Source organism: Morchella sextelata (assembly GCF_020137385.1).
Source record: "Morchella sextelata strain SCLS chromosome Unknown scls_18, whole genome shotgun sequence".
NCBI classification, from domain to species: domain Eukaryota; kingdom Fungi; phylum Ascomycota; class Pezizomycetes; order Pezizales; family Morchellaceae; genus Morchella; species Morchella sextelata.
Window position 1 is genome coordinate 197,299 of NW_025408633.1, and position 27,920 is coordinate 225,218.

General features: G+C 49.0%; 6 protein-coding genes across 6 annotated transcripts; 3 read left to right on the top strand and 3 right to left on the bottom strand.

Annotated features, from left to right (window-relative positions):
* Positions 1 to 478: 478 nt before the first annotated feature.
* On the top strand, positions 479 to 3,975 carry H6S33_004574 (uncharacterized protein; the record flags this gene model as incomplete). The annotated part of the gene is made up of 5 exons (XM_044836297.1): positions 479 to 1,241; positions 1,549 to 1,575; positions 1,624 to 1,697; positions 1,763 to 3,900; positions 3,957 to 3,975. 5 exons carry the CDS (start codon positions 479 to 481, stop codon positions 3,973 to 3,975), a joined length of 3,021 nt encoding a protein of 1,006 aa, XP_044690547.1.
* Positions 3,976 to 5,661: 1,686 nt separating this feature from the next.
* Positions 5,662 to 8,211, top strand: H6S33_004575 (uncharacterized protein; the record flags this gene model as incomplete). Its single annotated transcript, XM_044836298.1, has 6 exons — positions 5,662 to 6,173; positions 6,226 to 6,948; positions 7,002 to 7,033; positions 7,085 to 7,365; positions 7,424 to 7,871; positions 7,925 to 8,211. 6 exons carry the CDS (start codon positions 5,662 to 5,664, stop codon positions 8,209 to 8,211), a joined length of 2,283 nt encoding a protein of 760 aa, XP_044690548.1.
* Positions 8,212 to 11,348: 3,137 nt separating this feature from the next.
* On the top strand, positions 11,349 to 14,000 carry H6S33_004576 (uncharacterized protein; the record flags this gene model as incomplete). Its single annotated transcript, XM_044836300.1, has 3 exons — positions 11,349 to 12,207; positions 12,889 to 13,117; positions 13,235 to 14,000. The coding sequence occupies 3 exons, from the start codon at positions 11,349 to 11,351 to the stop codon at positions 13,998 to 14,000; spliced, it is 1,854 nt and encodes a 617-aa protein (XP_044690549.1).
* A 2,704-nt stretch (positions 14,001 to 16,704) lies between these two features.
* H6S33_004577 (uncharacterized protein) lies at positions 16,705 to 18,222 on the bottom strand (the record flags this gene model as incomplete). The annotated part of the gene is made up of 1 exon (XM_044836301.1): positions 16,705 to 18,222. The coding sequence occupies one exon, from the start codon at positions 18,220 to 18,222 to the stop codon at positions 16,705 to 16,707; it is 1,518 nt and encodes a 505-aa protein (XP_044690550.1).
* Positions 18,223 to 22,167: 3,945 nt separating this feature from the next.
* On the bottom strand, positions 22,168 to 23,124 carry H6S33_004578 (uncharacterized protein; the record flags this gene model as incomplete). Its single annotated transcript, XM_044836302.1, has 1 exon — positions 22,168 to 23,124. The coding sequence occupies one exon, from the start codon at positions 23,122 to 23,124 to the stop codon at positions 22,168 to 22,170; it is 957 nt and encodes a 318-aa protein (XP_044690551.1).
* Positions 23,125 to 25,375: 2,251 nt separating this feature from the next.
* H6S33_004579 (uncharacterized protein) lies at positions 25,376 to 26,435 on the bottom strand (the record flags this gene model as incomplete). Its single annotated transcript, XM_044836303.1, has 3 exons — positions 25,376 to 25,411; positions 25,466 to 25,674; positions 25,742 to 26,435. 3 exons carry the CDS (start codon positions 26,433 to 26,435, stop codon positions 25,376 to 25,378), a joined length of 939 nt encoding a protein of 312 aa, XP_044690552.1.
* Positions 26,436 to 27,920: the final 1,485 nt, after the last annotated feature.

Here is a 27,920-nt window from a genome sequence, read left to right on the forward strand (position 1 = left end):
TTGTTCTCTCCATGATCCAACATATCACCGTCAATGGCTGGCGCCACCGTTCCCAACTCTATAAAAGTATATGTATCGTACAAGCTCAACTCTTAGGTAAACCCATCTATAATATACACAGAATAAAAACAAATGTTACCTTACATCTAGGCAGTAGCTTACTATACATATGCATCTGCAAATCATTGATCGGCGTGTTTTTGTAGGCTGTGATTGCAATTGGCAATGATCGTATTTTTTCAAGTTGATGCAGGAATAATGTGCTTAAAATATGGTGACCTATGTTACAGTGATCGTCAATGGTCTCCCGAGTGTAAGGCTTTTAGAGTGTGATTTCTTTGGGCGCTGGGCGTTTTCATGGCAATAGCCTCGATGTCTCTAGAAGGACTGGTTTTCGTATATAACTGTCCAAACATCCACAGGGTGCTTCCTATGGGCTATCAGATCTCAATTTGAAGCGAATAATTTAGTGGCCGAAATGAACTCTTCTTATCAAATTCCTACCTCCTCCTCATTCGCATCTTCCTACTACCGTTCTTTCAAGGAGGGTACCAGGGAAATTAAGCCGGTATCTCTACGTCGTTGCGATGATGACTTCCTTACTGTCATTGGATTGTATGATGGCTTTTGGAAAACAGTCCCAGAAAATCCAGAAAACAACTTTGCACACTCACACGGCGGCACAGCTAAGAAGTTATACGGTTCAGGTGGTTTTTCGAATGCCATTCAAATCTCGTATAAAGGAGTTGCAAAGATTCCACGGATATTTCCAGGGAGCGACCAATTCGACGAAAAAAGATTCTACCGTGATCTTATCACCGAATTACGAATTTGTCTCTGGGAACCCATGCGAAACCATCCCAATATCATAAGCCTAGAAGATATACAGTGGTTCCCAGGGCCACATCCATCTATAGAAAAAAACTGGAATTATATGTGGCCCACCCCCGAATTCGAAGCGGCGGAAGGACCTCTTTCAGGATTATTGCGTGGAAATCCAGGAATCCCGTTTGCGCAGAAGATAGCCATTTTATTCGACATAGCTAAAGCTCTTGATTGCCTTCATCAGCACGGTGTAGTCCATTCTGATATTAAGCCTGACAATATCTTTATATTTTCTGATTCTCAGCGCAAGTACATCGCAAAGGTCGCTGATTTCGGCTGCTCAACGACCCTCAAGCAGGAAGAAACCCATGGGTATCTGTCAGGGGGGACGAAGGCTTGGAGTGCTCCTGAGGCAGGTGAACGGCTGAACCATGAAGAACTGTGTAAAACTGATCATTTCTCTTTTGGTTTGGTGGTGTGGTATGTCCTTACTGATGGTCACGGGCCGTTCAAATGGCTCGAATCTTTGTGCGATACCGCGTCTCTTACGCATGAGGATATTTCGAGTTTGAAGGAAGACGGCTGCTTCCTCCCACTTTCGCTGGAATCCTTGTCAGAGCTGCCGCTATCAGAGTTTGAGATAAATCTCGCCACTGAGGTCTTGAACGCTACTCTTTGCCCGAAAGAGACTAGAGTCCGACATCTAACTCCTTTATTTGAAAGATATGGTCATGTTCTGTCACCTGAGGAGTAAGACTTACCTAAAGGCGTTTATTGAAGTTATCTGACAAAAGAAAGAGGATCCGAAAGGTCGTCAACTCGAGGTACAAGAGCCGGGATACGTGGGGCCAATAACATTAGTTGATATCAGAGTGGGTTCCACTACTAACCCATAAACAATTAAAAGATCCTGTATGCTGACAACAGGTAACTAAAGACCATCTTGCGGAAAGCAACTATCGACGACCGATTACGGGGACAGATTTTCCACAGCATCAAAAATATATCTGCTTCCGACCATAACGTAGTCGATGAATTTACTCCGGGATCACTTTCATGGCAGCTTTTCCTATGCTATTGTCACGGTTTTGGGACGCCGAGGGATTACAAGAATGCCATGTCTGCATTGATTCAAGCTTGCGAATCTGGCCACGTTGAGGCGCGAGGCATAGTGATTCAGTTTCATCAGGCTCATGGCGCTGAGTGTCCTCCAGATCTTCCGGTTGTTCGCTGGTTGGAGGAACACGTCCAAAATAATGATTTCGGGGCATGCAAAGCATTAAAATCGATCGACCCCGAATCTTATGAACGGATTATCCGAAAAGCGCAGAACACGATAAAATCATGTGATGGTTGTATATTTCCAGGAGGAGATCACAATATATGCGACTATGCTCAATCTGCAGAAGGGGCACTAGCCTTCGTCCAATCTATCCTTATTGACTATGATTCTGACTCAGAAAGTCTGATCAGAGATGTTGATCGGGACCTTGGGATGATTACTGGAAACCGTATCATCCACTTTGCAGCAGCGACTGCTATGGAAGCACTTGTCAAAGGCCTTATTGATAACGATCTTTGTGAATGGCAAGTCAAAAACAAAACTGGACTGACACCTCTGTGTTTTGCCTTTCGGAGCGGTCATCGTAACACTGCTCTTCTGCTGTTGTCTCAAATGTCTCCTTGCTCTCAGGGAAATGCCCTCACAAATCCGGTATCTGTATTTGAGAGGCTTTGTCCTCAGGAACTCCCTTCGTTCAAGTCAGAAGACGTCTTGGATGTTGCTACCCAGGCTATCAAGAAGATTCCGGGCGCTGCAACAAACCCAGCTCCTTTGGGCGGAATGCTTTGTGACCCTATGATGAAAGCTATATTGCGGAACAGCCTCGAGTGTGTTCGAGTGTTATTGCAGTTAGGTGGGCGCAATACTATAGAGCACATGAATACTGCTGCAGAGCTTCTTTGCGGTGATATTCTCAACTTTCTTATGTGGGATCATGCCGACAAAGGACACAAGCTCAGCATCTCCGAGCTTACACAAATTTACCTAATCATAGGAACAAAATCTGACCCGTTAGATATCATACAACGAAACGGATTTGAGCACAGTTATACAATAATCCGCACATTTGAGGCAATCGACTACTTCACTCAGCTCTGGTACCCTGATCTCCGTCTTGGAATGCAGAAGGTAGGATTTACAGCCCTATGTGTGTACCGAAGGTACGACATCATTCAGCTAGTTCTCGATCCATTCTTCACCGACTGTCTTTTTGCAACATCCGATGATACGTACCCTCCTCTCTGGTGGGCAATGCGTCTAGGTGACATGGAATGCTTCTCCCTCCTACTCGACTACGGGGCAGCAACATGTGACGACGTAGCCGTCGTATTTGCAAAATCGGTCAAAATGTCGAACCCCTTCTTTGTTGCAGAGCTCATAAAACACGGGTGTCTGCTGAGCGATAGAGAGTTGTTGCAATATGGCGATGCTGGTATTGGTGTGAAGCTCCCATCTAGAATGATCACTTCCACACCCTTTGAAACCGCCCTCACAGTCGACTGCTTCGACACTGCTACTCAGCTATATCGAGATACTGGACGACATGTTGGGTTGGATTGGGACGAGTTTCTCAAAGTCCTCATTACGGGAAGTCAGCACAGCGGGTTTAGCAAGCTTGACTTCCTCCTTCACTTTTACGAGCAAGAAAAGCTGGTGGTGCTACCCCCTTGTCAAGGCGGTACCGTACTTCACCGCATTCAAAACTTCTGGAGTGTAGAGCCAGAGGAACGAAGTGGAGAAATTCGAAGATATATCATCCAAGTCGTTAGAAGACTCTCCCATCTAGTCAACACCCGGAGTTGCTATGGTGGAACCCCAATATTTGGCGCAGCAATTCATCATAATGTTCTTCTCGTCGAGGCACTCATCGATTCAGGCACCGATCTTGATATCAGGGACAATGAAGGGTACACCGTTCTTGACCTTATCATGATACACCGGATCTGGGAGGTTCTCAGGGCCAATCCAAGTGGGTCGACTCCACCAAGAAACAATAATAAGCCAGGGAAGGGGTGGGTAGACCGCCTTATTGGTTCCAATCCATGGGCTGATTCAGATCTTGGTATAGGTATGAGGTGTGGCCCTGATGATGTTCTATTCAACACCTACAGAGGCGATGCATATGACAGAGGCTAGATAAAATATATGCCATGATCAAAGCAGCTGGTGGATGAAGTACCGTCAACGGATCGTACTCAGATGTAACAAGTCTTGAGAGGTGGACTCAGTTCTGGGTGCGAAGAAACAGGGAGCGTGTTTCGGGTGATCTGTGCGTTGACGGCGATGAATTTGGCCTAATGACTCGATTTGTTCAGCTCTGGGGGCCTCGGTGGGAAGTTGAGCTAGGAGGCGGGATTTTTATGGAGTTTGTCGTTGACCAGGCTTATTGCGAGGGAATTGTTGAAAGTTACGTCGACAGGCTTGATTCGGGTCAGTTGGGGACTAAGAGAGAGAAACCTGAAGATAAATCGAGATTCAGTGATGCTAAACCGAGCTTAGAACTTCAAAAGTCAAATACAGTAGAAAGGATATAGTTTGTATATTCAAGAATAATTACCTACATACTAGCACAGTATTTTGTAAATCAATACCTGAGGAAGCCTAAGTAATGAAATAGTTTCAAAAAAAATTTCAAGCTAGATGGACCTCTTCAAATGTGGAAGATCAAATGAAGGTATCAAAATGATTTCGCCCGGGCTCGAACCGGGGACCACAAGTGAAACTAATGTTAGACTTGTGTGATAACCAACTACACCACGAAACCATTTGTCAAAATTTACATCCCAAATATAAATCTTTGCTCCAAGTAGACATGAATCTCACTCCGATGTACATAACCTCTCGAGTGTGAAATTCTTCCTTCAGCAGATCATTTTGTTTTGATCAAGTTTACTCTCTTTTGGTAGCCTTAAATCTAATCACAATTACATAGTTTACTGAATATCAGGGCACCGTCTGGAGGCTAAGAGTTGTGAACTGCAGGTAGACCGTAGACCCGAAGACGAAGAGATTCTCATTACATTCACAATATCATGACTACTAAATTAGAGCAACATTTTTTTTTGACCCGGCTTTGTCCTATAACCTCAAAATTCCCTGTCAGCCTGAAATTGACTTGTCCTATTTTTTGCAGCCTGTCAGCGGGGCCGTTTGTCCCAACCACTGTGGAAATGACAGTATATGTGCTGGATTCAAAAAACTGTCAATTGACATTAGCTATATCAAATTCCTTCATTCCCCCATCTGTACACATGTAGCTTTAAAGCTCTCCACCAGTTGTCTGTACTACAATCATCATATCGAACAATTTCACCCAAATTTTAAATATTCTGAGTGAACCCTCTCTACTCATGCGTTTATTAAATGGTCGGAATTCTTAGTAGGGATTTGGTTGCAACGATATCCGACCATTTAATGAACGCCCGAGTATTTGGCACTTATTAAATCTTCAGGGATTTGGATGACCTTCATCAGTTTGGCGAAGAGGATCAAAATATTAGTAATAGATGACATCATTACCGTGATCATCGCGGAACTAGCTAGCAACCGAGCACGCGATAACCAACGCGTCGTAGTAAACAGGCACAAATTGCACCACTTCACAGAATATCTCATACCGTGTGTTGTTAGGAAGGTGTATTTCCCGACCTGGAAATTCGGCAGGTGTTGGAGATGCTTTTTCCGTAATCGCCGTCGTCATATATAAATGACCCCAGCCGATCTATAATCTGTCGTAGCCTTCAGAGCTTCTCTCAGCTCAAACTTCACTGAAAATGAGGTCGTTCACGAAGTACACCCTCGCTCTCACACTTGGAGCTCTGCCCGTTTGGTCGAGCATCTCTGGGCCTCTCGATGAGCAGCAGATCCTCTCCCAGAGCTCTGTTGAGCGCCCGAAAAAACACCCCCACCACCACCACCACATGTCGCTGAAGGACAAAGAGCATGTAATCCTCAAGTCTTTGAGCAATGTCTCAATGTCCGAATGGTCCTATTATTACACCAGCGGGCTGCACCTCGGTGGGACAAACTACTCACAGGCCGAGTGGACCCGCGACAGATTCACGGAGAACGGGATCCCTTCTCATATTGTCGAATATGATGTTTACCTAAACTACCCGCTTTCTCACAATCTCTCACTTTCTTATCCAAACGGTTCCGTTTTCAATGCCACCTTGGAGGAGGATGTTTTGAAGAAGGACGAAACTAGTGGTGTTGAGAATCGTGTGCCAACTTTCCACGGATATTCGTTCACAGGAAATGCATCCGCGGAATATGTTTACGTTGGGCAAGCTCTCTCATCACCTAATAAATTGAATCAAGTTTAACTAGAGAAACAGACGAGGCCGCCTGACCGATTTCCAAAGGCTCGTAGATCTCGGTGTCCCTCTCGCAGGAAAGATTGCACTGGTCAAATACGGTGACTCCTTCCGTGGCCTAAAGGTTAAGAATGCACAGGATTTTGGCATGATTGGTGCCATCATCTATAGTGATCCCGGCGACGATGGTAAGATACGTGAAGAAGAAGGGTATGCCCCTTACCCCGAAGGCCCAGCTCGGAATCCGTCGTCGGTGCAGAGAGGATCGGTTCAGTTTTTGAGCAAGTATCCTGGCGACCCCACGACGCCCGGGTATCCATCGAAACCTGGTGTTCCACGTGAGGATAAATCTGGAGTAACACCGCATATTCCGTCCCTACCGATCTCATTCAGGGAGGCTAAGCCATTGCTTGAAGCGTTGAATGGAAAGGGTGTTTCAGCGAAGGATGTTAACATCACGGGCTGGGAAGGCGGCTTGGCGAACGTATCGTACTCAACTGGACCGGCTCCTAATGCGGTTCTATATATGGATAACGTCATGAATGATACGATTACGCCGATCTGGAATACCATTGGAATTATCAACGGAACTATTGAGGATGAGGTTATTGTTATCGGGAATCATCGAGATTCTTGGACTGTTGGAGGCGCGGGTGATCCGAATTCTGGATCCGCTATCTTGATTGAGCTTGCAAGAGCCTTTGGGAAATTGGTTAAGCACGGTTGGAAGCCTAGGAGGACAATGTAAGGATCAGTATCTGATTTCCAGTAAACACATACACTAACTAAACATCTAGTGTTTTTGCGTCCTGGGATGCCGAAGAATATGGTAAGAGATTATTTGATAGGTCCTTAGAGCCAGTTGTTAATATTAGTCTAGGTCTCGTTGGCTCTACTGAATGGTTCGAGGAATTCTCTAAGTGGGCGGTTCCCAACATGGTTGCCTACCTAAATGTCGATATTGGCGTCTCGGGACCCAATTGGGTAATTGCTGGAGTCCCTGAGCTTCACGACATCATCCTTGAAGTTATGAAAAAAGTACCCTCCCCAATGAACAAACACAAGACAATTTATCACGACTGGGCCGCCAGAAATCAGCATATCGAGGTTCTAGGAAGTGGAAGCGACTACACCGCCTTTGTTCAGTCTGGGATCGCATCTGTAAAGTCCCTCAAGATGAGAAAGAGAATATTAATTCACACTGACTTTCCCTATCTAGATTGATATGGGTTTCACCTTCTCCAATGAAGATCCTATCTACCACTATCACTCCAACTATGATTCCTTCCACTGGATGAGTACCTACGGTGACCCTACGTTCAGTCACCACGTCGCCGCTGGTCAGTTCCTTGGGCTCCTTGCCCTGAACCTTGTGGAGCAGCCGCTGTTACCGCTGAATGCAGCAACATACGCCGAGTCTCTATGGGAGTATTACAAGGTCCTGAAGAACAATGTTGAAAAATCTGACATTGATCTGGATCTGGGCCCTCTTCACCACTCGCTGCTGGGCTTCACGAAGGTTGCAAAGAGGCTCACGAGACTATCACATCATATCAAGGGCCGTGGCGCCCAGTGGAAAAGGAAAGCGATTAATAACCGCCTTAAGTCATTCGAGAAAGGTTTCGTGAGTCAAGGTGGACTGCCCGGGAGGGAATTTTATAAACATTGTAAGTGTTCCTAGTCTCCGCGCTGGTACAATATCCGCTCACAGCGATAATAGTGATCTACGCCCCCGGTCTTGACACCGGCTACGCAGCGGTCACATTCCCTGGTATCTCTGAGGCCATCTGGTTGGGTGATAAGGCGACCGCAAAGGAGTTTGTGCACAAGACTTCGAGGGCCGTGTGGCATGCAACGGCGATTTTGGCGCTCGGGAGATGTAAGAAACATGAAGGCGAGCAGTTTAGTGAGATCGTTTTTAGCGAGGAAGAGATGAAGTTTGATATTGATTATGAGGAGGATGGAAGCGATGAAGAGGCACCCGAGCATCATGAGCATGAGCTTTAGCTATAGGTCAAACGTTGCAGAGTAGGATTTAGCAGACAAATTTATGTTTTATTAGCTAGTAACGGCGGCCGATAGTTGAGAGATATTTGATTGAACCGCACATTCTGGACTACCCTAATCCTGTACCGTACCTAACAAACACTTTTGGTGCATGGAATAATAAGATTTTCATAAATGGTGACAAAGATAGGCCATTGAAGTCAAATTACCCAGGGCCATGAATAACCGAGGGTAGCCTAGTGCACTACGCTACGAATCTAGGGCACCTTGCTGCTGTGTCGGGGAATGCTAAGCTGACGTCCGAACAAAGTTATGGTCTTACCAAGAATAGTTAAGTAGCCATGACGCTAACTAGTAGGGCTCACCCTTTCCTACTGGCCCCCTCAACGTCATTATGAGTAATGAGAGGGCTATGGTTTCGTAGAGCTGGGAAAGGAGTTAGAGTTGTGGTAATATTTGAGTGATGTCGTGGAAATCTGGCCGTAACGTGCGGCATTAGTGGTTACTCTTAAGCGCTAAGAATTTAGTGTGAGTGAGATCTCATGATCGGAGCACCAGAAAGTTGTTCGCTGTCGGACCTAAAGCTCGAGAATTCATGGAAGGTCTTCGCCATGATAGCCAATCTAGCTGGTTAACAAACCTCATAGACGGTATGAACCTAGAGTTTGCTTTGGTACGTAATTGGATCCAGTGCAAAGAATCTTTCCTTTTGATCATTTCCAACGCTTTGATTGGAATTGTTGCTCTACCCTGTCTATTTGCAGTTGCCTGAGTGATTTTTTAGGGGCAGGTACTTTATGTTTTGTAATGACAAACCAAGTATTGGTGTATTCTGATTGCCAAATATCTATCACTGCCTTATCAATGAACCGGCTCTCCCCTCTAGCTAGAGTGACGAATCGATTCACGAGGAATATAGAGCAACAGTGTCCACAAAAGAAGCGTCAGATTGATTTGTCCAGTTGTTTTCCCACCCTCTTACTCGTGCAGATCCGCTTGTTTTGTAGTTTTGGCGCGACGCCTCTTATGCTTCTGCCCCCCCCAAGTCGCAATAGTTCTAAATAACGTTTAAATTCCGGCTAAAAATACCAGTTGTGAGCTTACGGGTTGGCCCCTAGGAGATCAAAAGAAGACGGAAAAGAAGCTGCCCTGTCGGCACACCATACCCTAAGTTGGAGTGCACAGGAGACCGCCAACGATACATAGAGCAGAGCTTTGATAAGCGGAATGGGAATAGGCCTACATGTCCATCACGCCTCCCTCCCGCACTTCACCACACCTTCATTAGATATTTATCCGTGTACTCGCTCAATCGCATTAACTGAATATATATATGCTTTCTCGGATTTTATAATTCATGGCGGATCTCGGTACGTTTGAATACACAATCCTCTACAGACAATAGCTACATGTAATACTGGCTATCGAATAGAATTCAATGGAAGTCTAGCCTGGCCGTTTTACTACTATGATGACTATTCAGTAATTACGTGTATGTGGCTATCCCGTTATGACTCCACTTACATACATTGCTATCGTGTCTCACATAAGTCCCCTCTGGGTCTTATTCACTAGATAGAAATCACAATACCTCACTCGGGGAGCAGCGGATAATTATTTTATTCTAGAGGGGGTGGGAGGGAAATCATTTTTCTGCCTAACAGATGCGATAAAGCACAAATTATCGACCACATGACCGATCACCTTGACGTGAGCGCTTTCTGCCCCAATGAAAGCGGCACCATGCGAAAAAGACGGCATCCACACGTTCTGCGAACCAGTAACGGTGTGGCGGGGCGGATGCTGCACTGTTGCGGTACGTGTCGTTTCAACTTTAGCATCGCTAATCTTTGGTCGCTAGATTAACTGGTGTTTTAGGATTCCAGTAAGCTTTTGAGGCGCTCGGAGCAAGCTTTCAAGGGGGGGGGGGGCTTTTTTTTTTTGTAGATTCTGGGGGAGGGGGCAGTTGCAATGCAGTATGTATCCGTTGCTTTGCTTAAATCAATAGGAGTTGCCGCTTTACCGATAGGCGGAGGGTGGTATGAGTTCGACCTATGTACCCTCTGTATGCCTACCTACTCCGCTTTGCTCGCCATACGTAAGTATCGCGGGCTCACCTTATTTATGGAGCCCTCGGCCTCCAAGACCAATCCTTTGCAGCTGTGTAGATCGATAACAGCCGATAGTGCTCGCCTATCGGCTGCAGTCAAAATAGCATATATCGCCGTTAACGTTGGGAAAGAAGTGTACGGTATAGAAGGTATGTAGGTAAGATACCTATAGGTAGAGTAGATAGTTTTTACCCTGCTCCTCCTCCGCTGAGTTTACGCTCTCATGATCTTGAGTGCTAAGGTTTGCATTTGCTTGTTTCTTCTCTTTCAGCATCTCTGGTCCACAGTGTAGCTACATATTAACCTTATCGTTTTTCCTCTCCAGAAGACCGAAGGGCATTTCCATTGTCATATTAAACGCCCCCAATGTCCCTCGCCATCGCTATTCTGGTAGCTATGGGAGAGAAGTTGCCCATGGGCCAGCAAGGAGCTCTCTGAAAGAAAATCCCCATACCACATCATACATGCCAATAATCGGCTGGCCACGATAATCAGACCAACGAGTGGTTCGTGCGCCAGATTCCTATTGGTCCAAACTGTTCGGAATGTGAGCTCACATCGATGCGCACAACTCATCTGGAACAAAGCACCCCAGCAATTGTGCCCAAAACGGTAACAACAGATACCGCAACCCCCAGCCAATGATGGATGAGCTGTCCAGAGAAGGGCGGGGTACCTCGCCATAGGTAGGTAGGATGGATACCTAGAGGCTAGAGCTAGGGTAACCTACATTCGAAACCAAACCCACTCACCACCCCCCCCCCCCCCCCCCCCTTCATCCTCCCCCCACCACCCACTACCACCTACCCACTACCCACCCACTTTCAACCTACCCAGCCTCCTCTGATCTTATCATCGCCCCAACATCATCAGCATCATCGTCTCTGCAAGGAACATCGTCTCTCCGTCGCGATCAACCCATAACGGATACCCTCGTTAAACTTAAGCTTTGCGGCGTTCAAGGTACCAGAAGGAAAAAGAAAAAGAAAAAGCCTCCCTCCCTCACAGTGTAGTCAGGAAAGCGCGATGAACGGCGACGGCGACGGATTACCCATCGCCAATATACAACCTTTGCGCGAGGATCCAGATCGTGTCTCACTGGAAGAACACATCGCCTACCAGCAACAGCTCAACCACAACCAAAACCAAAACCACAACGGCAACAACAACCCTCAGATGCGCATCACATCTGAGAACATCAGCGACCATATCATGTCCGACTCCTCAAGGCTATCACGCCTTTCGCCCGAGCGCAACTCGATATTCGAGGACAGGCTTTCGCCCGAACGTGAGCTCCAGCCATCTGTACCCCTACTTTCGCCCTCACGACACGTTTCGCCAGCGCGCGACTCGATGTCGCCTGAACCTCGATCAGAACCATCGCACACGCCAGCCCCCACCACAGAGTCGAGTACGCCGCCGCCGACATTACCTCCGTCCTCATTCGCCACCGGCTCGACTCGTGCAACTTCAACGGCGGGGACTTCGGAGCAGTCGTTTGAGATGTTGTCGGGTTATGACCCGATCTCGCCTGCTGATAGACACCGACAGTGGCAGCGCGAGCAGAGGAGGGAAATCTACAACAATGGGGGGAATTTACAGGGCGGTGGCGGTGGGTTTCGGCCGAACGCTGATTTGCCGTTCCCGATCACACCACAGCTCCTACAGTACTATCCCTACCCTGGCCAGCACCCATCATCACCACAGCAGCATCAGAGAACTCCGCTGAAGGAGGATTTTGTTAATAATCTTCCTGGGCGGCGTTATAGTGAGGTTGGGCATTATCAGGAGCAGCCTATTCCACAGAATCAAATACATAGATCGCATGGAGGACAGCAACAGCAGCAGGGGATGATGTATGACAGCCGATTTTCTAACCACGGCAGTTTGCCACCACTGCAGAGACAAAGTTCTGTCCAAAATGGACTAAATCCGCATTATAGAAGTTCTTCTAGTGAGGTTTCCGTAGGCGGAAGTTCGTGTAGCGGAATCCCAAGCTTTGCGAGAGAGTTTGAAGGGAGAGGGAGAGGTTGGAGGTTTGGTAAGATATTTCCATACTCATTGAATGATTTGAGAAAACGTGCATCGTGTCCTATTTGAAATGTCGATTTCTCTCCTTTTCTATTTCTCCCACCAGAGGTGTTCTTGGTGTGGACTATTCCCCTCGTTATCATTGTGATATTGCCCCTTCCTGTTTCCCTTGTTCGGGACATTAACATGGTGATCCCCGAACTTACAGATCCAATTCACACAGCAGAATCTTCCCACCATTCACCCCCACCTCCCCCTTCTTCCAACTTTTCAACCCCTCGCAAAGAAGAGTCCATAGCTTCCGTCTACGTCAATGAATTCGCCTCACAGATAGACTCACTGCTCCGCTATGCGAAACGCCCATTTGTGGCGATAATGATACTCGGGTTTTTTGGTCTCGTGCTTTCAACATTAGTCAATAACTTCTCTTCCGCGTCTCCCGAAACATGGGGTGAAAATACTTGGAATATTACTTACTCTGGGGGTCCTGGCACTCGCGCAAGCTATGCCGACTTTCCCACACTGATGAATATAGAGTCCTCGTTCGAGAAGATTGTCGACTCCGCCGCCGGAGGAAGTGCTCTGGCGCGCGTCATGAAACAAAGCGAGATGGCTGTAAGCGACTTGTCAACCGTAGTGCGCTATTCCGAATTGAAATGTAAAGAAACGCTTGCGGAGCGACTGGACGTGTTTGCCCGGGATGCCAAAGGAAATGTCCGGGCACTGCAAGGGTTTGGGAGCAAAGTCGGTGGCGTTCTAGATCAGTACGGATCTCTTCCTTTGAATGATTTTAGAAAGAAAAAGCCATAATAAAAGAATGGCAAAAAAGAAACCAAACAAATGCAGGCAGAAAGTTGACTTGTTTGTGTAAAATCCATTAGGTTGCTATCAATAAACCAGTACGCTCTCCGCGAGCTATCAATGATCAAACGCGAATCCCAGCACCGTCCATTCCTATACCGTCTACTAACCCCTACCTCATTCTTCCGCTCCTCCTCTCACTATTACTCCGACGAGCCCGACGATGCCCGCACCCGTGCCCGCGTCGCCGAAACTTTCAACAAGGCCGCCGAGGTCCTCGAGTCAAACCTCCGCCTCCTCGTCGCCGATGGCGAAACAATCTTCGCCTCCCTCACCCAGCTCACCGAGCAGCACAAACCTATCTATGATGAGATCGTCCGCGAGGTCGTCGACATCAAGAAGGAAGAAGCTGTCGTTCTCTCGTCGCTTTGGACTAAAGTCGGTGGCAACGCCGCCCAGCGAAAGAACTTCCGCGAAAACGCCGAGCTACTCGCGCTGATTGGCAGCTATGAGGAGCAGGCGCGAGGATATGTCGAGAGCACTGTACTGGAGCTGGACCGCATGACCGCTGATCTAGAGAATCTGCGACGAAGAGTCGCAGAGCCACTATTAATCTCCGGGAGCAGCAACGGGAAGGGTGGGAAGAGAGGGCGTGACGACGACATCGCAAGCATTCCACTGAGTGTGCATTTAGATGCGATTGAGGGAGCGGTGGAGCGGCTGGTGCGGAAGCGGGCACAACGCAGGGAGAAGGAGGGGAATTGGTTGAAGAAGATACACGATGGGGAGGAGCGGGCGAGGAAGGAAGATATCCTCGTTGAGGGAGCTGGGACCATCGCAGCTTAGGGGTGGGGTGGAGGTTTCGGCGATATACGTTGGCACGGTATTGGGGTGGTACCGTGAGGTGGGCTGTATCAATACTCTCCTTTCTTGGACGTACGGCGTTCGTTCATTTTTTCCACTTTCCTTTCGGGCTTTTCTTTCAGTGCTTCACACTTTTTTTCTCTTTTGTTCATATCACACTCCCTTTTATACCATACTCTACTTCTTTTTCACATTTCCTTTGTTTTTCTCGGGTCTGGGCATGTGCTTTCCTTCCTTCCATCGGTGGCTGTTCTGCTCTTTCTGCGATTTCCTTCTTTAGAAAGGAAAAAAATAGGGCTCACCTTTTTTACGTGCTGAGCCATGTAGGTGCATTGATAGTGTGTAGTTTAGTTTGGGTGCTGTCATCGCTCCCAACTAACTAGTATTGTCTTTTACTTTTCCTTATTTTTACATATTTCATGCGTGGGAAAGGGAGAGTTATGGAGTATCTGCTTCTTTTGTTTGGGGTTTGGGTGTACATATCCTCATATTTGGTCTGTCCTGTACGGGGGTTCTTATGGGGGTTTCTGCTGATATACACATACTCTACTTGTTGATTTTTTGCTGTTTTGCTTTGGCGATATTTATGTATTGGACTGGACTCGGTGTTGTGTTGCCATATTGGATTTTTATTTTCCTTACTTTGTGTTTTTTTTGCGATCATATCAGTTAGCAGGCCTTTTTTTATTCATGTATATCCGCTTTTTCTTATGTATGGGGGGCGGGTCATTTCTACTCTGTATTGTCTATTGTCTGATTGTTTAAGCGTTGCTTTTGCGTCTTCAATACTCCCCCCTTTGGTCGACTTCTTTTACTCCTCGCTCTAGCGTACGCGTGGTTAGGAATAGAGAAAAAAACTTTAGGATATGTTTGCTTGCGCGCAGCGACTGTGGTTCATAGGGCGTCACTCGTAGAGGATTTTTTTTTTTTTTACCAATTTCATAGAGATACATAGATAGCCATAAATTTACCATCATGTTGTGAGGAGGAGGGGGAGGGAAATCATCGCGGCTGCAACAAACCGTCAATGCGAATCTGGGTAAGGCCTGTAACTATCCGCATATGGACCAGACATTGACAATCCTTTGTTGACGACCAGGCCGCATTTGGACTTGGAGACGGTGGGGATCAAACCACCGGGGACACGGGAGCGACGTCATAGGCGGGTGTTAGCTTATTCTGCCCCTGGAGTTCTAGTAGAGTTATTTTGGGCTTTGGTTTAGGATGACTCTTCCTAAGATGCGCCGATACGAAGGTATGTAGTTGACCACCGTTGTTGTGATGAAGAGTTGCGATAAATGTTGTCATGGACTGCGCGATACATAGATAAAGAGCAAACATATTTTTTTATTTTTTTTCCTCAAAGGGTTCATCCCGACTTTTTCCTAAGATCCATGTATGTAGGCAACCTTACCTTAGTGGGGCATTTTTTATTTTCTTTTTCACCGATCACTATTTTCTTTTTCAGCATAAACATGTCTGCTTCTACATATCAGATACCCTAGCTTGATGATCCATCACATTCGACCAAGCTGAGGTTAAGAGAGGATGTAGGCATGAGCATGTAAGGCACTCGGCGTCCTGATCTACTTTACTCTCGTCAGGGCGTTAAAGTCGTCGTGGCGGAACCCAACGGGCACTACTGGCCGTAGCTTCGATCTTTCTTATTGCGAAAAGTGTAGTCTCGATTCCCAAACCGCTATTTCAGTTTCGACTTATGCGAGATATATCCACCATCTCCATCTCAACGGAGTAGAGGGCCTAATCAAATCAAGCCTTTTGATATTCATCCCTGATCCCCCTTCCACGCAAAGAGCTGTTTCAAGACATTTAAAAACCGCCCTTTGATCTTTGCATCTCCATCTATACCCGGTAGAGCCAGACCCCTCGCCTTATCTGACAACAGGCAGGGACAGGAGCGTCCCTTCCAGGGATTCCTTCGTAATGGGTGTCAGCACGTGTCACCTGGACCATTCATCCTATGAGCACGTGCGGGAATCTTCTCCCGAGACAACCTGTGTGTATGTGTGATCATCAAACCCATGGCGCAACATCATGATCACCTTGGGGATTTTCACCTGGATCAAGCATCATAGCGAAGGGAGGGGGAGTAATGAAACAGTGACATCACAATGGATGAAGGGTCTATCTAGGAGGGGAAGGAAGGTGGGGTATTCTACTTTGGTACTTATTTTTTGAACTAAAGGCGCTTACAGAATATTCAATAATGGCAACTTCCTTTCGGAGGGGGGGGGAGGTAAGAGCGGAAAGTGATTTTTATGAGAGTTTGATAGTAAACTTCGGGGAAGGACACCTCGTGATCCGAATAACGAAAAAGCCTATTCTGAGAGGGAGCGGGGACACGAGTCGCTGCTTTTAGGCGCCGTTGACGAGCAGGGGGTCATGCCACAGGTGGCGGAGGGGTCAATGATCATGGGTGATTTTCACAGGGGTCCTACCCAAATACTGGCAATTTGGAAACTATTAACATGAATGTTATAATATTGCTAAATATAAGGATCAGGCAGGTTTCACCTGTTTATTTTCCAAGGAAATTTTCATTTCTTCTATCATAAATAATCAACTGCTCCCTATCATTACCTAGCCTTAGCTGCGTGTTAAAAACAACAACAACAAAACAACAACAAAAACAAACAACAAAACTGCTCCCTATCACAACACTCACCTACTTAAGTGCCGGCATTGACTTCCTGTTCATACCAGACCCACGCTTGAGGTACGGATGAGTTACTGTGGCCGCTTGAGACTTCTTGTCATCTTTCATCGGGGAGAGAAAGCTGGGAGCCCTTAAGGAGGCACTACCAACACGCCTACGAAGATGACTATCTCGCTCTTGAACCGTTCCAGGAGGAGAAGAAGTTGTGCTGGCGAACCGGACAGTACAGCCGCTACCACTGCTCTTGGTCGTGCTCGAAGTTCTAGATTTGAGGATACCCGGAATACCCTCGGAGGAGCGGCCTGAAGACTTAGAGGAAGGAACAGACTCAGGCTTTGCACTATTATTGACTGAGAGAGGAGTAGGCTCGGGCTTGAAAACATCATCAAGTGAAGAAGGAGTAGGCCTAGGCTTGACACTACTGTTGACTGACGAAGGAGTAGGCTCAGACTTGACACTACCATCAACTAAGGAAGGAGTAGGCCTAGACTTGACATTACTCTTAACTGATGTGGGAGACTTCTTCTCACTCACAGGGGATTTTTCGTAGTAGATCCCCCACATGTCCTTACTGCTGGAACTTCTCAGACTCGCATCACGAACACCACTCGCCATCGAGCTTCCAGAAACCATCGAATACTCACCATCATCACCATCATCCTCATCCTCTTCATCTTCACCGGGCCAAAACACATCCACCACATCCACATCTCTCCACTCCCTCCCCCACACCTCCCCATCAATCACGCCTCCATCCCACCTCTCCACTACCACCGCCCCACCAACAACCGCAAACACCTCCCCCTCCAGCCTTGTCACCGCCTTAACCCCCGCCACTAAACACCTCCTCACATCATCCCACCCCGCCCCCGGGTGCACCACCGACACTGCAATAACCTCCGGTCCCTCCTCTTCCTGCTCGATAATCGAATGCACACACCCCTCACGACCCTCACACCAACACAGTTCCTCCAGCACCCGTGCAAGCCCATGTAGCCGGAACGTTAGCTCCCGATGCCACGGCGTCGCCGCACAGATGGCGCCGGCTTGCGCGGTGTACCAGTCGATACACCCGGGCACGAGCAGGTCCTGCTCACGCATGCAGCGGGTGCGCAGCTCGGCGGTACTAGAGATGAAGGATGAGATGAGCTTTGTGGCCTCGCCGAGGTGGGGCTGCTGTGCGCTGGGGTATAGATGTGCTATTGTTTCCTGTGTCTCTGTGATAGTCTTGAGACCCTGCAGGGCAGATATGGCGTTGTCGATGATGTCGTCTGATAGTGTTGCTCCCCCCGCCGCTGCTGCTGCCGCCGGTGCAGGTGGAGGAGGAGAAACGGCGTCCATTACGGCTGTTTTGAGGGTTTCGAATTTTGCGAGGAGCTCGTGGTGGTGGGATGTTATGAGGGTGAGGAGGTTTTGGGGGTGGGTTGGGTATGGGGGGTGGGGGGCGGTGGGGGGTTCTGGAAAGGTGTGGAGGAGGGTGGAGAGTCGGGGGAGTTTGTGGAGGGCGGTTTGGAGAGTGTGGAGCATTGTGGGTGGGGTGGGGGGTGTGGAGATTGTGCTGGGTTTTTTGATATATCTTTAATTGGGTATGTTTGAATAACAGTTGAGACGCGTGTTGGGATAATTTGAGATGAGTGTTGATAGGTCTTGGGGTTAGTTGTGCGTGGGATATATAGCGAATGTTGGTGGGGGGCTTGAAAGCGGTAAGTGTAGGCGATTCATCTTGATATGATATTGATGTTCATGGGTTGCTCAAATCGCCAGGTTTGAATACTTGAAGTAAATAACTTGAAAACAGGAGATGTTTCGACAAAAACCCGGTATTGTATCATTGACTCGGTAAATATTTAGTGAGTATGCCATCGAAACTTTCGACGCTCGAGGCTCGAGGCACCACCTTTGGCATAGTAAGTTACCGAGAAGCGAATGGTAATAGGCCGAGTTCCAAAGCCTAGAAACTAGTAAATACAGACTGAGAGAAAGTTTTCATTTATGAAATCTCGTAGATGGTCTCTATTTCTAACGATAGCGTCCGCTGGAGAGCTTTTAATGCAAGGTAAAACAGCAAATAGGATTATCGACGCCCCCCTACCATAATTAGTAGTCATAATCCCGAGAGGAAATTCTCTACAATCAACCGCAGTCCATTTTATATCGTAACTCTCAACTAATTTTAACATACACACATTTAGTTGAGATGATCTTAGCCTCCTGATAGTCCACTTATATAAATGATGGCATAAATAAGTCCATAACAGTAATATACGTTAGATACAGTTCATTCTTACTTGAGTCGCACAGTCGCACCTCTATGGCCTACAGTCAGGTGGGGTAGTAATGTGGATCATAGATGCTCACTCGCATGTGCGCAGCCAAGCAATTTATGACCATCTCTCTAAAGTGGTACTGAGGAACCAAGATACATGTAAAGAATGTAACTCTATTACTACTTACTTAGCCTTAAACGCCCTCCCAGTCATCCCCACGGCAGTTCAGGCTGAGTTGGATTACCCAGCCCATCTGAGGATCCAGGAATTTCCAACCAGTAGACTCCCCCAAAAATTACCCCGCTCAATGTCTTCCCATCTTAATTCCCAAGCCCGTGTGTGGGCCCTCAGTCGCGGTAGCTTCTGTGACGGGAGCTATGCCGTCCGAGTGACGCCCCATGATCCACTCCCCCCGAAAAAGCGGCAGAGAATAATAGACGGTAACAAATACGTCATCACAACTACATGTAGTAACGTTTTCAAAAGTAGATCACGCTCAAACAGGTTAGAGACGGTGTCTAGACTAGCTTCCTATCCCGTAAGCACTAACCTTGATTTTAATTATTACTCTTCCCTACTAATCTTCGCTTCTGCTTCACTGCCAATCACTCGCCATTACTAACCACCATCACTGGCGGCCCCGTCATCACGGCACCCTCTTCAGCCCCCCTCTTCCCAGAATACCGCCCCATGCGCCATCGGCAGTTGGTGCGAGAAGTAATATTGAAGGGAAGGATGCGGAATCGCCAATATCGCTCTAGACGCTGTGCGAGGGGGCAGTTGGTGGTTCTTTTTGGCAGCGCCCATTTCCCTCTATCTTCGGTTAAGAATTGTAACGTCAGGAGACCGAGGCCCCGCCACTACTCTGCTTGTGCAGGAGAAAGTACTGCAGTACTGGCAGTGATTCCGGGTACCATAAGCGGAAGGAAATTTTGAGGTCGCCGCGGGCATTGGGTTTCAGGTAGAGTAATTGTACCAGTGCATGCGCACATGCAGATAGGCGGTCCTCGCCCCGTGGCGCGTATAGTAGTCCATTTAGAAATGGGGCCTCCTCTGAAAATAGAGCATCCCTCTCTGTCCTACATCACAGACCCACTATACACACCGACGGTGTAGTCCATGGTCGAGCTTTAGATCTGCCCTGCCGTTCCAAAGGCCAGTCTGCGGCCAAGTATAGTCCGCCTGGCGAGTATCTGCAGCTCGTGCGCCGCCTCCCTCAACCAGTTCCCTTGCCCTAACTGCTCCGCTTCGAAATCGCTGCGCCGGCCGGCCGCCAGAAGAAGCCCCGCTGTTCCGCGGGTTTCCGACTGTAAACTATCCGCAAAATAAGCACAGTAGATGCAATCGCTTCTCCCCCATAGAGGGCGGGTTGGATGAAGGTGTAAGGCAAGGGTCTTAAAGATCTAGAACTCACCAGTACATGTTCCCAGCCAAAGACTGTTTTAAGTACCATGCCTCTCGTGAACAAAACGAGGAAGGCCAGGGAGGAATTGGAAAGAAGGCCAGGTACCCTCCCCTCCGCCTGCAGCGCGATTTATGAATGCGTGCAAGAAGCATCCGTCTCCCTTCGCCCCAGCTAGCCGTCTCAAATCTGAGCTTGTTATCCCCCCCCATGTCCCGGGCCCCGCCGAGACGCAAGAGGAAGCGCACCCTCTCACAGCCAGAAATCCTCCCACCAAGCCCTCACTCCCTCCCGACACAGAGCCCCCCGGCGCGAGACGGCAGACACACCCGTCACCACCGCCCGCGCGCCCAAACCACGCTCAAGCCCCCCCGACTGCCATCCACCCTAGCTCACCCTAGCTCACTGACCAGCCCCCTTCCTAGCCACTAGCTCCCCTCCCATAATCCAGCATCTAAATCATTACCACGGACCATCCCCCACCTTCCAAAATAGCGTGGTACCGGTCATTGACACGGGACGGCTTATTACCCCGCCTTTGGTGCGTAGGTGGAAATGGTGTGGTTTTGGTCATTGACCTACCGCAAAAATTGGAAATGCCTGCCCGGGCTTGATGATTGCGGGGGGGCAGCTTAGTAGGGGGGCAGGATATTCGAATTTTGGGACAACGATCCTCTATATGACCTTTTAGTGACAAGTAACGATTTTACACTCGGGTGACTAATGATTGGGGGGGGGGGGCAGCATACTCAGAGGGGCAGGATGATCTGGGGGGCATGCAGTTATTTCCAATTTTTGCGGTAGTTAACCCACCGTCTAGCGTGAGCTGCGACCACAACCCAGTGCAGGGGGACTTGATAGATGCGAGGGATGGATGAATGGAGTGAGGTCTGTTGCTGGCTGGCTGGCTGGCTGCGGTGGAGCTTGTTTTGGAATTGCGGCGTGTGGTGGGGTGGGCTGGAGGGGGTTTCGATGGCAGCTGTCCTGCAACTGTAATATCACTGCGCCGGGTTACCGTCAAGATGTTCGACAGCTATAGAGAACCTCTGCATGTTCTGTGTATGTAGACGCACCAATGCACCCACATCCACAATGAATGCGTATCTGTACTTCTTCAGCGCTGCAGCCCTATCCAGCTCTCGCCATCCAGCGGGCATTATTAATAGCAACAAATAGCAACAAAGAACTCACCAGTACCAATTCCCAGAGCTCCCTAGCTATAATGCCATAAGGTTAGCCCACCCCCAACCGGGACTCCAAGTAGTGCTATATCCGCTAACAATGATTGCGAATCAGGACAGATATACGCACGCTATGATACCGGGCAGGCAGGCTTCGAGGTCATCTTGATATATACGCCTACACCCGGCCACAATGCACTTCGGCCGGTGGCATAGCATGGAGGTTGTGATTGGGGATTATGTGTTGGGGGGCATAGATCTTGGTGATCGTGTACTACTCAAGTAGCTGTGGTAGCTTTGGTACTGTTGATGGGCACGGGTGTCTGTTCTTGGGTCCTGGAGTTCGCCGTGGGGGGTAGGGGGGTGTATGCTAAGGTCTAGAGTGGGAAGGGAGTGCTCTAGCTGTGTTTGAATGGTAGTTGGAATTCTTGATTGGGATTTGCGGGTGGATTGATTGGAGGATTTGCGGGGGAGGGTAATGATTGGGCTCTGTGAATGGCGAATGGGAGGCAAATATGGTTGTTTATATGTGAGTTTATTTGGCATTCACGAGTCATCAGAAGAGCAGGAGTCAATGTTAACGAGTATATTTATTCCAGCCATGATCCAGCTACAGAATGCCCTACTTCCCCAACACCCTCCTCGTCACCTCCCTCGGCATACAATACACCGGATCCACCTCCTCCAGCCCCTCATACCCCAACAGACTCAACCCCGCCACCCCAAACTGCGTATGAAACACATCCGCCACATCCCCGCTCCTATCCGCCAACCCGCCCCCCTCCTCATCCTGGCACCCCAATATAAACGCCACCAGCTTCCCCCCATCCACCCATCCCACCCGCCCCACCATGGCCAGACTACTCACAACCCACCACGAATAACACACATCCTCCAGCTTCTCGGGCCGCCCGTTGAGCCCCCCGTTCGGCAGCTGCCGCTCACACAGCCAGTCCCCGAGCACGTTGATCTGGTCCTCACTCATCAGCCTGTGCAGCCCCCCACCGATGCTCAGCGCGCCGAGACACGTGAAGATCTGCCCCGCATGCGACTCGGCCGACGGCGCCATCCCGAAGCCGCCGTCGGGGTTGCGGCACCGCATCACGTAGCCCATGGCCGCGTCCACATCCACGGCGTCGAGCCGGCGCAACAGGCTCAGCGCGTTCAGGGCACAGTAGATGAACCGCGTATCCTTCTCGCCCCACTCGTCGCCCGTGAAGCATCCGTCGGGCGTCTGCAGGGCCGCGATGTAGGCCACTGTCTTGGCCGTGTCGAGGGCATCGAGGGCGTCGACGGTGGCAAGGATCTGCACGGCCGAGAGCGTGTACAGGATGTGCGGGTCGTGGGTTGGCGAGGCGCCGAAGCCGCCCGACGGGTGCTGGCAGGAGAGGACGAAGGCGATGGTGGCGGGGCGGGGGAGGGCCGTGGGGTGGCGGAGGAGGTGCAGCGCGGTCAGGCCCCAGTAGACGCCGGAGAGGCGCAGGTGCGTGGTGAGGTGGTAGTCGAGGCGGTCGGAGTGCGTGTCGAGCGTTTGGATGTATTTGACGTGGGCGGCGGTTTGCAGGATTGGGGGCGTCATAGTTGCGGGTTGGTTTGGGGAGCTGTGTTGAGGTGGGGGATGCAGGTGTGGTTGTGGTTGTGTGGCTTGGCGCATGGGGGGTCACTCGGTGTGCGGGGGGAGTGGGCAGATGAGCTTTTGTGCGTGGGCTGTGTGGGAGCTGACCTGTGCGTGCGTGTAGTGGAGTCTACTAATCAAGATAGAGATTACCTCCGAAGAGTCAGCGCTGTACATACTGCTGAACAGCTATTCAGAAGCTCGAAACACCCGCAGTACTAACCCCGAGAGACAGCTTAAACCGCATCTAGGAAGCTCTGTAGAAACGACCACTAAGGCCGGAAAGGAGCTGACAGAATACTTATCTCTTTAGGCAGCGAGATCTCCAGATACTTCAGGTTCTACTCCCGCCTTGCTGGGTGGGCGGGTTGTCTTTGCGATTGAAATCGGTAACTAGTACACTAGAGCTGAATACAAGGATCACATCTACCCAGTCTACATTCTTCTATTACCCCAAGCACATTTGAGGAGCTCTCTGTCCAGTGCGTGTCCTTTATTAGACTGCGGGGCTCTGGATATCTCCTCACCCTCGACACATGTATCCTACCTACACACCAATATCAATCGATGTCAAACGCATCGCAGCCAGCCCCTATCAATGCACACCCAAACCCACTACCATCCCACTTCTCCATACTCGTCTTCTATCTCCCAGAACCCACTCCCACTCCCCACAACCATCCACACCCCCACCAACACCGCCAACCTAACCCCCCCCGCAACACAAGCAACTTAATATAGAATCACACGTCATCACTCGCCTCCTCAACCCCTCACCCCCCCTCACCCTCCACCACACAGACAAACATAACACAGTCACATCCTACTAGCTAGGGTAACATGTATATGAGTGATCTCATTTCTTCCTTCTTCTCCATTTGAGCAAACGACAGATTGGAGGAATATGATGCGACCCGTCGATCGGACACATCTACATCTCTGGTGGTAACATTACAACTTCATAACACGTATCGACTCATCTCCCTCCATTATGACGAGCTCAAGCCCGTTTAACACTTACCACAGATGCAACAGTCAGATAAAACAACTGCCACCTAGCTAGTACAATGCGGCTCAACCACCCCACCCCACAACCAAAAACACCAGCTCCTCCACGACACAAAACAGACAAAGCCAGCTTTCAAACAAAGAAGCCACCACCAACCACGCACACACCCAGATCTCCTCATTCCCGCCTCCTTCGCGCGGCAAAAAAGCATTTTCCATCCCTATCACTCGGCTGCTTCACACGCCATCACCCACGCGAGTGATTTTCCATGTCCTCCCGCGTCACAGCTCAATACTCGCGTCATGGGTTCATACTCGGAGGCCATGTTAGGTGAAGTCCACCTCAACACGTCCTTGCTTGCAGCTTCACAATGGCTAACACAGTAGTACGTTCATTCTTCATAATTTCTCAATTGCGGATTCATAATATAAGCATCGTCGTCTTTCTCAATCAATCAATCTCTAGCCCCCCTCCCCTCCCCTCCCCTCCCCCTCTCGCCCCCGGTCCCTTCGCCCCCGCCGCCCCCGCGCCCAAACACCGACCTCACTCCCAAGTTCTCCAGGAAAATAATAATGACAAAATCCATAGGGCTAGTAGTATCGAGGGGCGTTGAAATGACGCCCCCCTTCCATAAACTTCCCGTTCCTCCCGTTCCTCCGCTCATATAAATAAAAATAAAAAGAGATGAAAGAGGAATAAAAACAAGTGGTGGTGGCAAATTCAGGTCCCAATATCTTTTTTTCCAAAACTGACCTTCGGGCTGCTGTTTTTGTTTATCTAAACGAGAGTGCGGTAGTACTGTGTGCTGGCCACTGTATACGTAAAACTCGGACAATGTAGAAAGAAGGAGACAAGAGAAAAGAGAAAGAGAAGAATAAAGAAGAAGAGAAATAAAGAAGAAAGAAGTGAGAAGATGAATAAAACAACGAAGGACAGAGAAAAGATCGTTATTGCAATGATGACAAGTTACACATCAGGTGTGTGGTTGCAACACAAAAAACGCAGCGAAAAGGAAAGAAGAAAAAAGAGAAAAATAGAAACAATGACAAAAAGAGAACAGAAAAAACACAGTACTCCAAGTATTTACAACCAGTCCCTACCCGACGTGAAACGAAGCCTTGAAGGAGATTATTACTGATTCTTCGATGATTCGTTCTTTCATCGGAGGTTTCTTTTTTTACTTTTTATTTTACTTTCCTGCTGAGATTATTCAAAGGCAGAGAGGAGGATGCCAGAGAAGTACTGCAAATTGTTAGTGAGTAGGTAGATAACGGTAGAAAGCGCATTGAAACATACCTCGCTAGCTTCCTTCGCCTGCTTCTCTTGCCACTCTTTTTCCCACATGTTGACCTTTTCTTCGATCTCCTTTTCGTTGGTGAGTCCCTTTTTCCTGGCGCGCGCGCGGAAGTTGGAAAGCCTGGCGGAGGTCTTCGCCCGCTCGGGGTTCTTCTTGCGGTAGTCGGAACTGGAAATTCGGTTACGCTCCACAGGGGTACCCTTTGGTTCTGTAGCAATGACATCAGTACAATTAATTTTTTTTTGTTAGCAGTAAATCATGTAGGAGTTACTAACCGGCTTCTTCCTTCATCAAAGAATGAGCTTCTCCATGAGCCTTCTCGAAGTCCTCCTTGTCAGGCAACCCACGCGTCGCGTAATACTTGAGGTGATGCCAGAGACTCTGGCGGGGGTTTCGCCCAGTGAAGGTTTGACCACAACCTCTGACAGGGCACTTGAGGGTGGTGGTACCAACCGACGAACTGCCACCGGGAGAGGAAGATTTCTCAACACGGCCAGTCGCGACACGGTTGATTTTATTCTTCGGGGTCTTTGGGGTCTTTGGTGTAGTTTTGGATCTGATGGGGGGACGAGGAGGGGGGGAGTTTTCGTCAGGTTCATACTCTGACGCGGTAGGCGAGTGATAAGCGGTGTCCCCAGGGTCCGCCGACACAGGATCACCACTCGGTGTTGAAGGCCGAGACGGCAACAGAGAAAGAGAAGGCAACGGCGCCACGGGAGCCGGAGCAGAAGACTCTTCAGCGGCGGCCACCAGCAAAGGGGCCTGAGGTGCTGGATTATTTGAATCCGTCATAGGCTGGGGTGCAGCAATAGGAACGGGGACAGGAACAGGCTGGGGAAGAGGAGTTGGTTCTTGTTGAGGCTTGACATCAATATCCATGGCGGTGGTGGAGTTATCCATGGTATTTGATGCAGTTGTGTTTACTGCAGTTGTGGTGGTGGGAGGAGTTGGGTCGACGTCCAAGTCCATACCTGCTAACTGGTTTGTGGTTGGGGCAGGTGGTTGGAGGGTGAGTGAGGGTTGGTGAAGAAGAAGTGGGGAGGGGGTGATGAGATGTGGGAGGGGGATGAGTGGAGGGGAGAAGTGTTTAGGTATGGGCTAGAGAGATAAACGGGAAAGATAGTAGTAACGGGGTGTGTGTGTGTGTTAGAATGTGGTATGGTGGGATGTGGGTTGGGTTGGGGGCGGGTTGGTTGAGAAGGTAGAATTTTGGGGCGGCGTAAAGAAGGTGAGTGAGGGAGGGTGAAGGAGGAGGGAAGAAAGAAGAGTGAGAGATGATGCTTCGAGTGAGAGAGCGAGCGAAGAGAAGGCAAGCCCTGAAATGCCGAGTGCGAGGGTGTGTGTGGACGTGTATTGTATGGATGGGCTGACCAGAAACCCCATCAGGCTTAGGCGAGGAAAGCTGGGGGGGGGGGAGGGGGGGGTGGAGGGAGTGGAAAGCGCACTGGGGGGAGGAGCGAAAAAGAGGCTTATGTAAGTGGGGCCTGGTACGGTGGTGGAAGGGAAAAACGAGAAGCAAAATGTTGTTTTTGGAACGAGCCACGCGTCATTCCCGGTCACTCACTCTCTCACTCATTCACACACTTGCTCTCGGCAGAAGGCAGCCCCAGCCTCACACGGCGCTCACTCGCTGCTTCCAGTGTGGTACATGCGCATTTGAAAGGGTGAAAGGTCGCCAGCCCTGGCCCCATATTCATGAACCGCGCTTGCCGCAACACAAACTCATATAAGATCAGGATTCTGTTAGAGATTCGAAGTGACTTGTGTTGTTTTCATAATTTGGCTTTCATTATTGAAACATTTTTTTCGCAATTGCAATACTTACTAACTGCAGCATGATGTTGATACGTCTAGCTAGATTTAGCTTCTTGCTTTCCGCCTCAACCAACCCCCGGAGCAACCCTGAAATTCTCAAGCGGAGGATAGGGCCGAGTGAGCAAGGGAGTAAAAGACCATAATGATATGCAATAAACCACACTGCGAAACAACTGCCACAGTTCTCACTTCCCGCTTCTAGTTCTATCTTTAGGCCCCCAACCCACCCCAACTAGTAAAAGTCACATTCTGCCGATCAAGCAAGGCTGAGGGGTGATAAGAAGTGCAATTAACTCCCACGCAAGATCATCTCGAACAAACAAATAAAACACCACCAATCGATTACCTAAAACTCCATGTATGATGTATGAGTGCAGTGAACTGCAGAAACTCTAGACTACTCACTAGCGTCTCGACATCTTACTTCAGCACCTCTTGAACAAACACCAAAACCACACAACTACAACATTGTCCCTATGTCTTGACCAGCTCCACCCCCCCTCACTCGGATGTCTCGGCATTCAGAATAGTTGGTCGCCCGATGTCGCCTATGGTTTCACGTACGCACGCACAGACTTTCTACTCCTCCATAAGCCCGCGATCGGTTGCTGTTGACACAAGTAGCCAAGTTTTTTATTT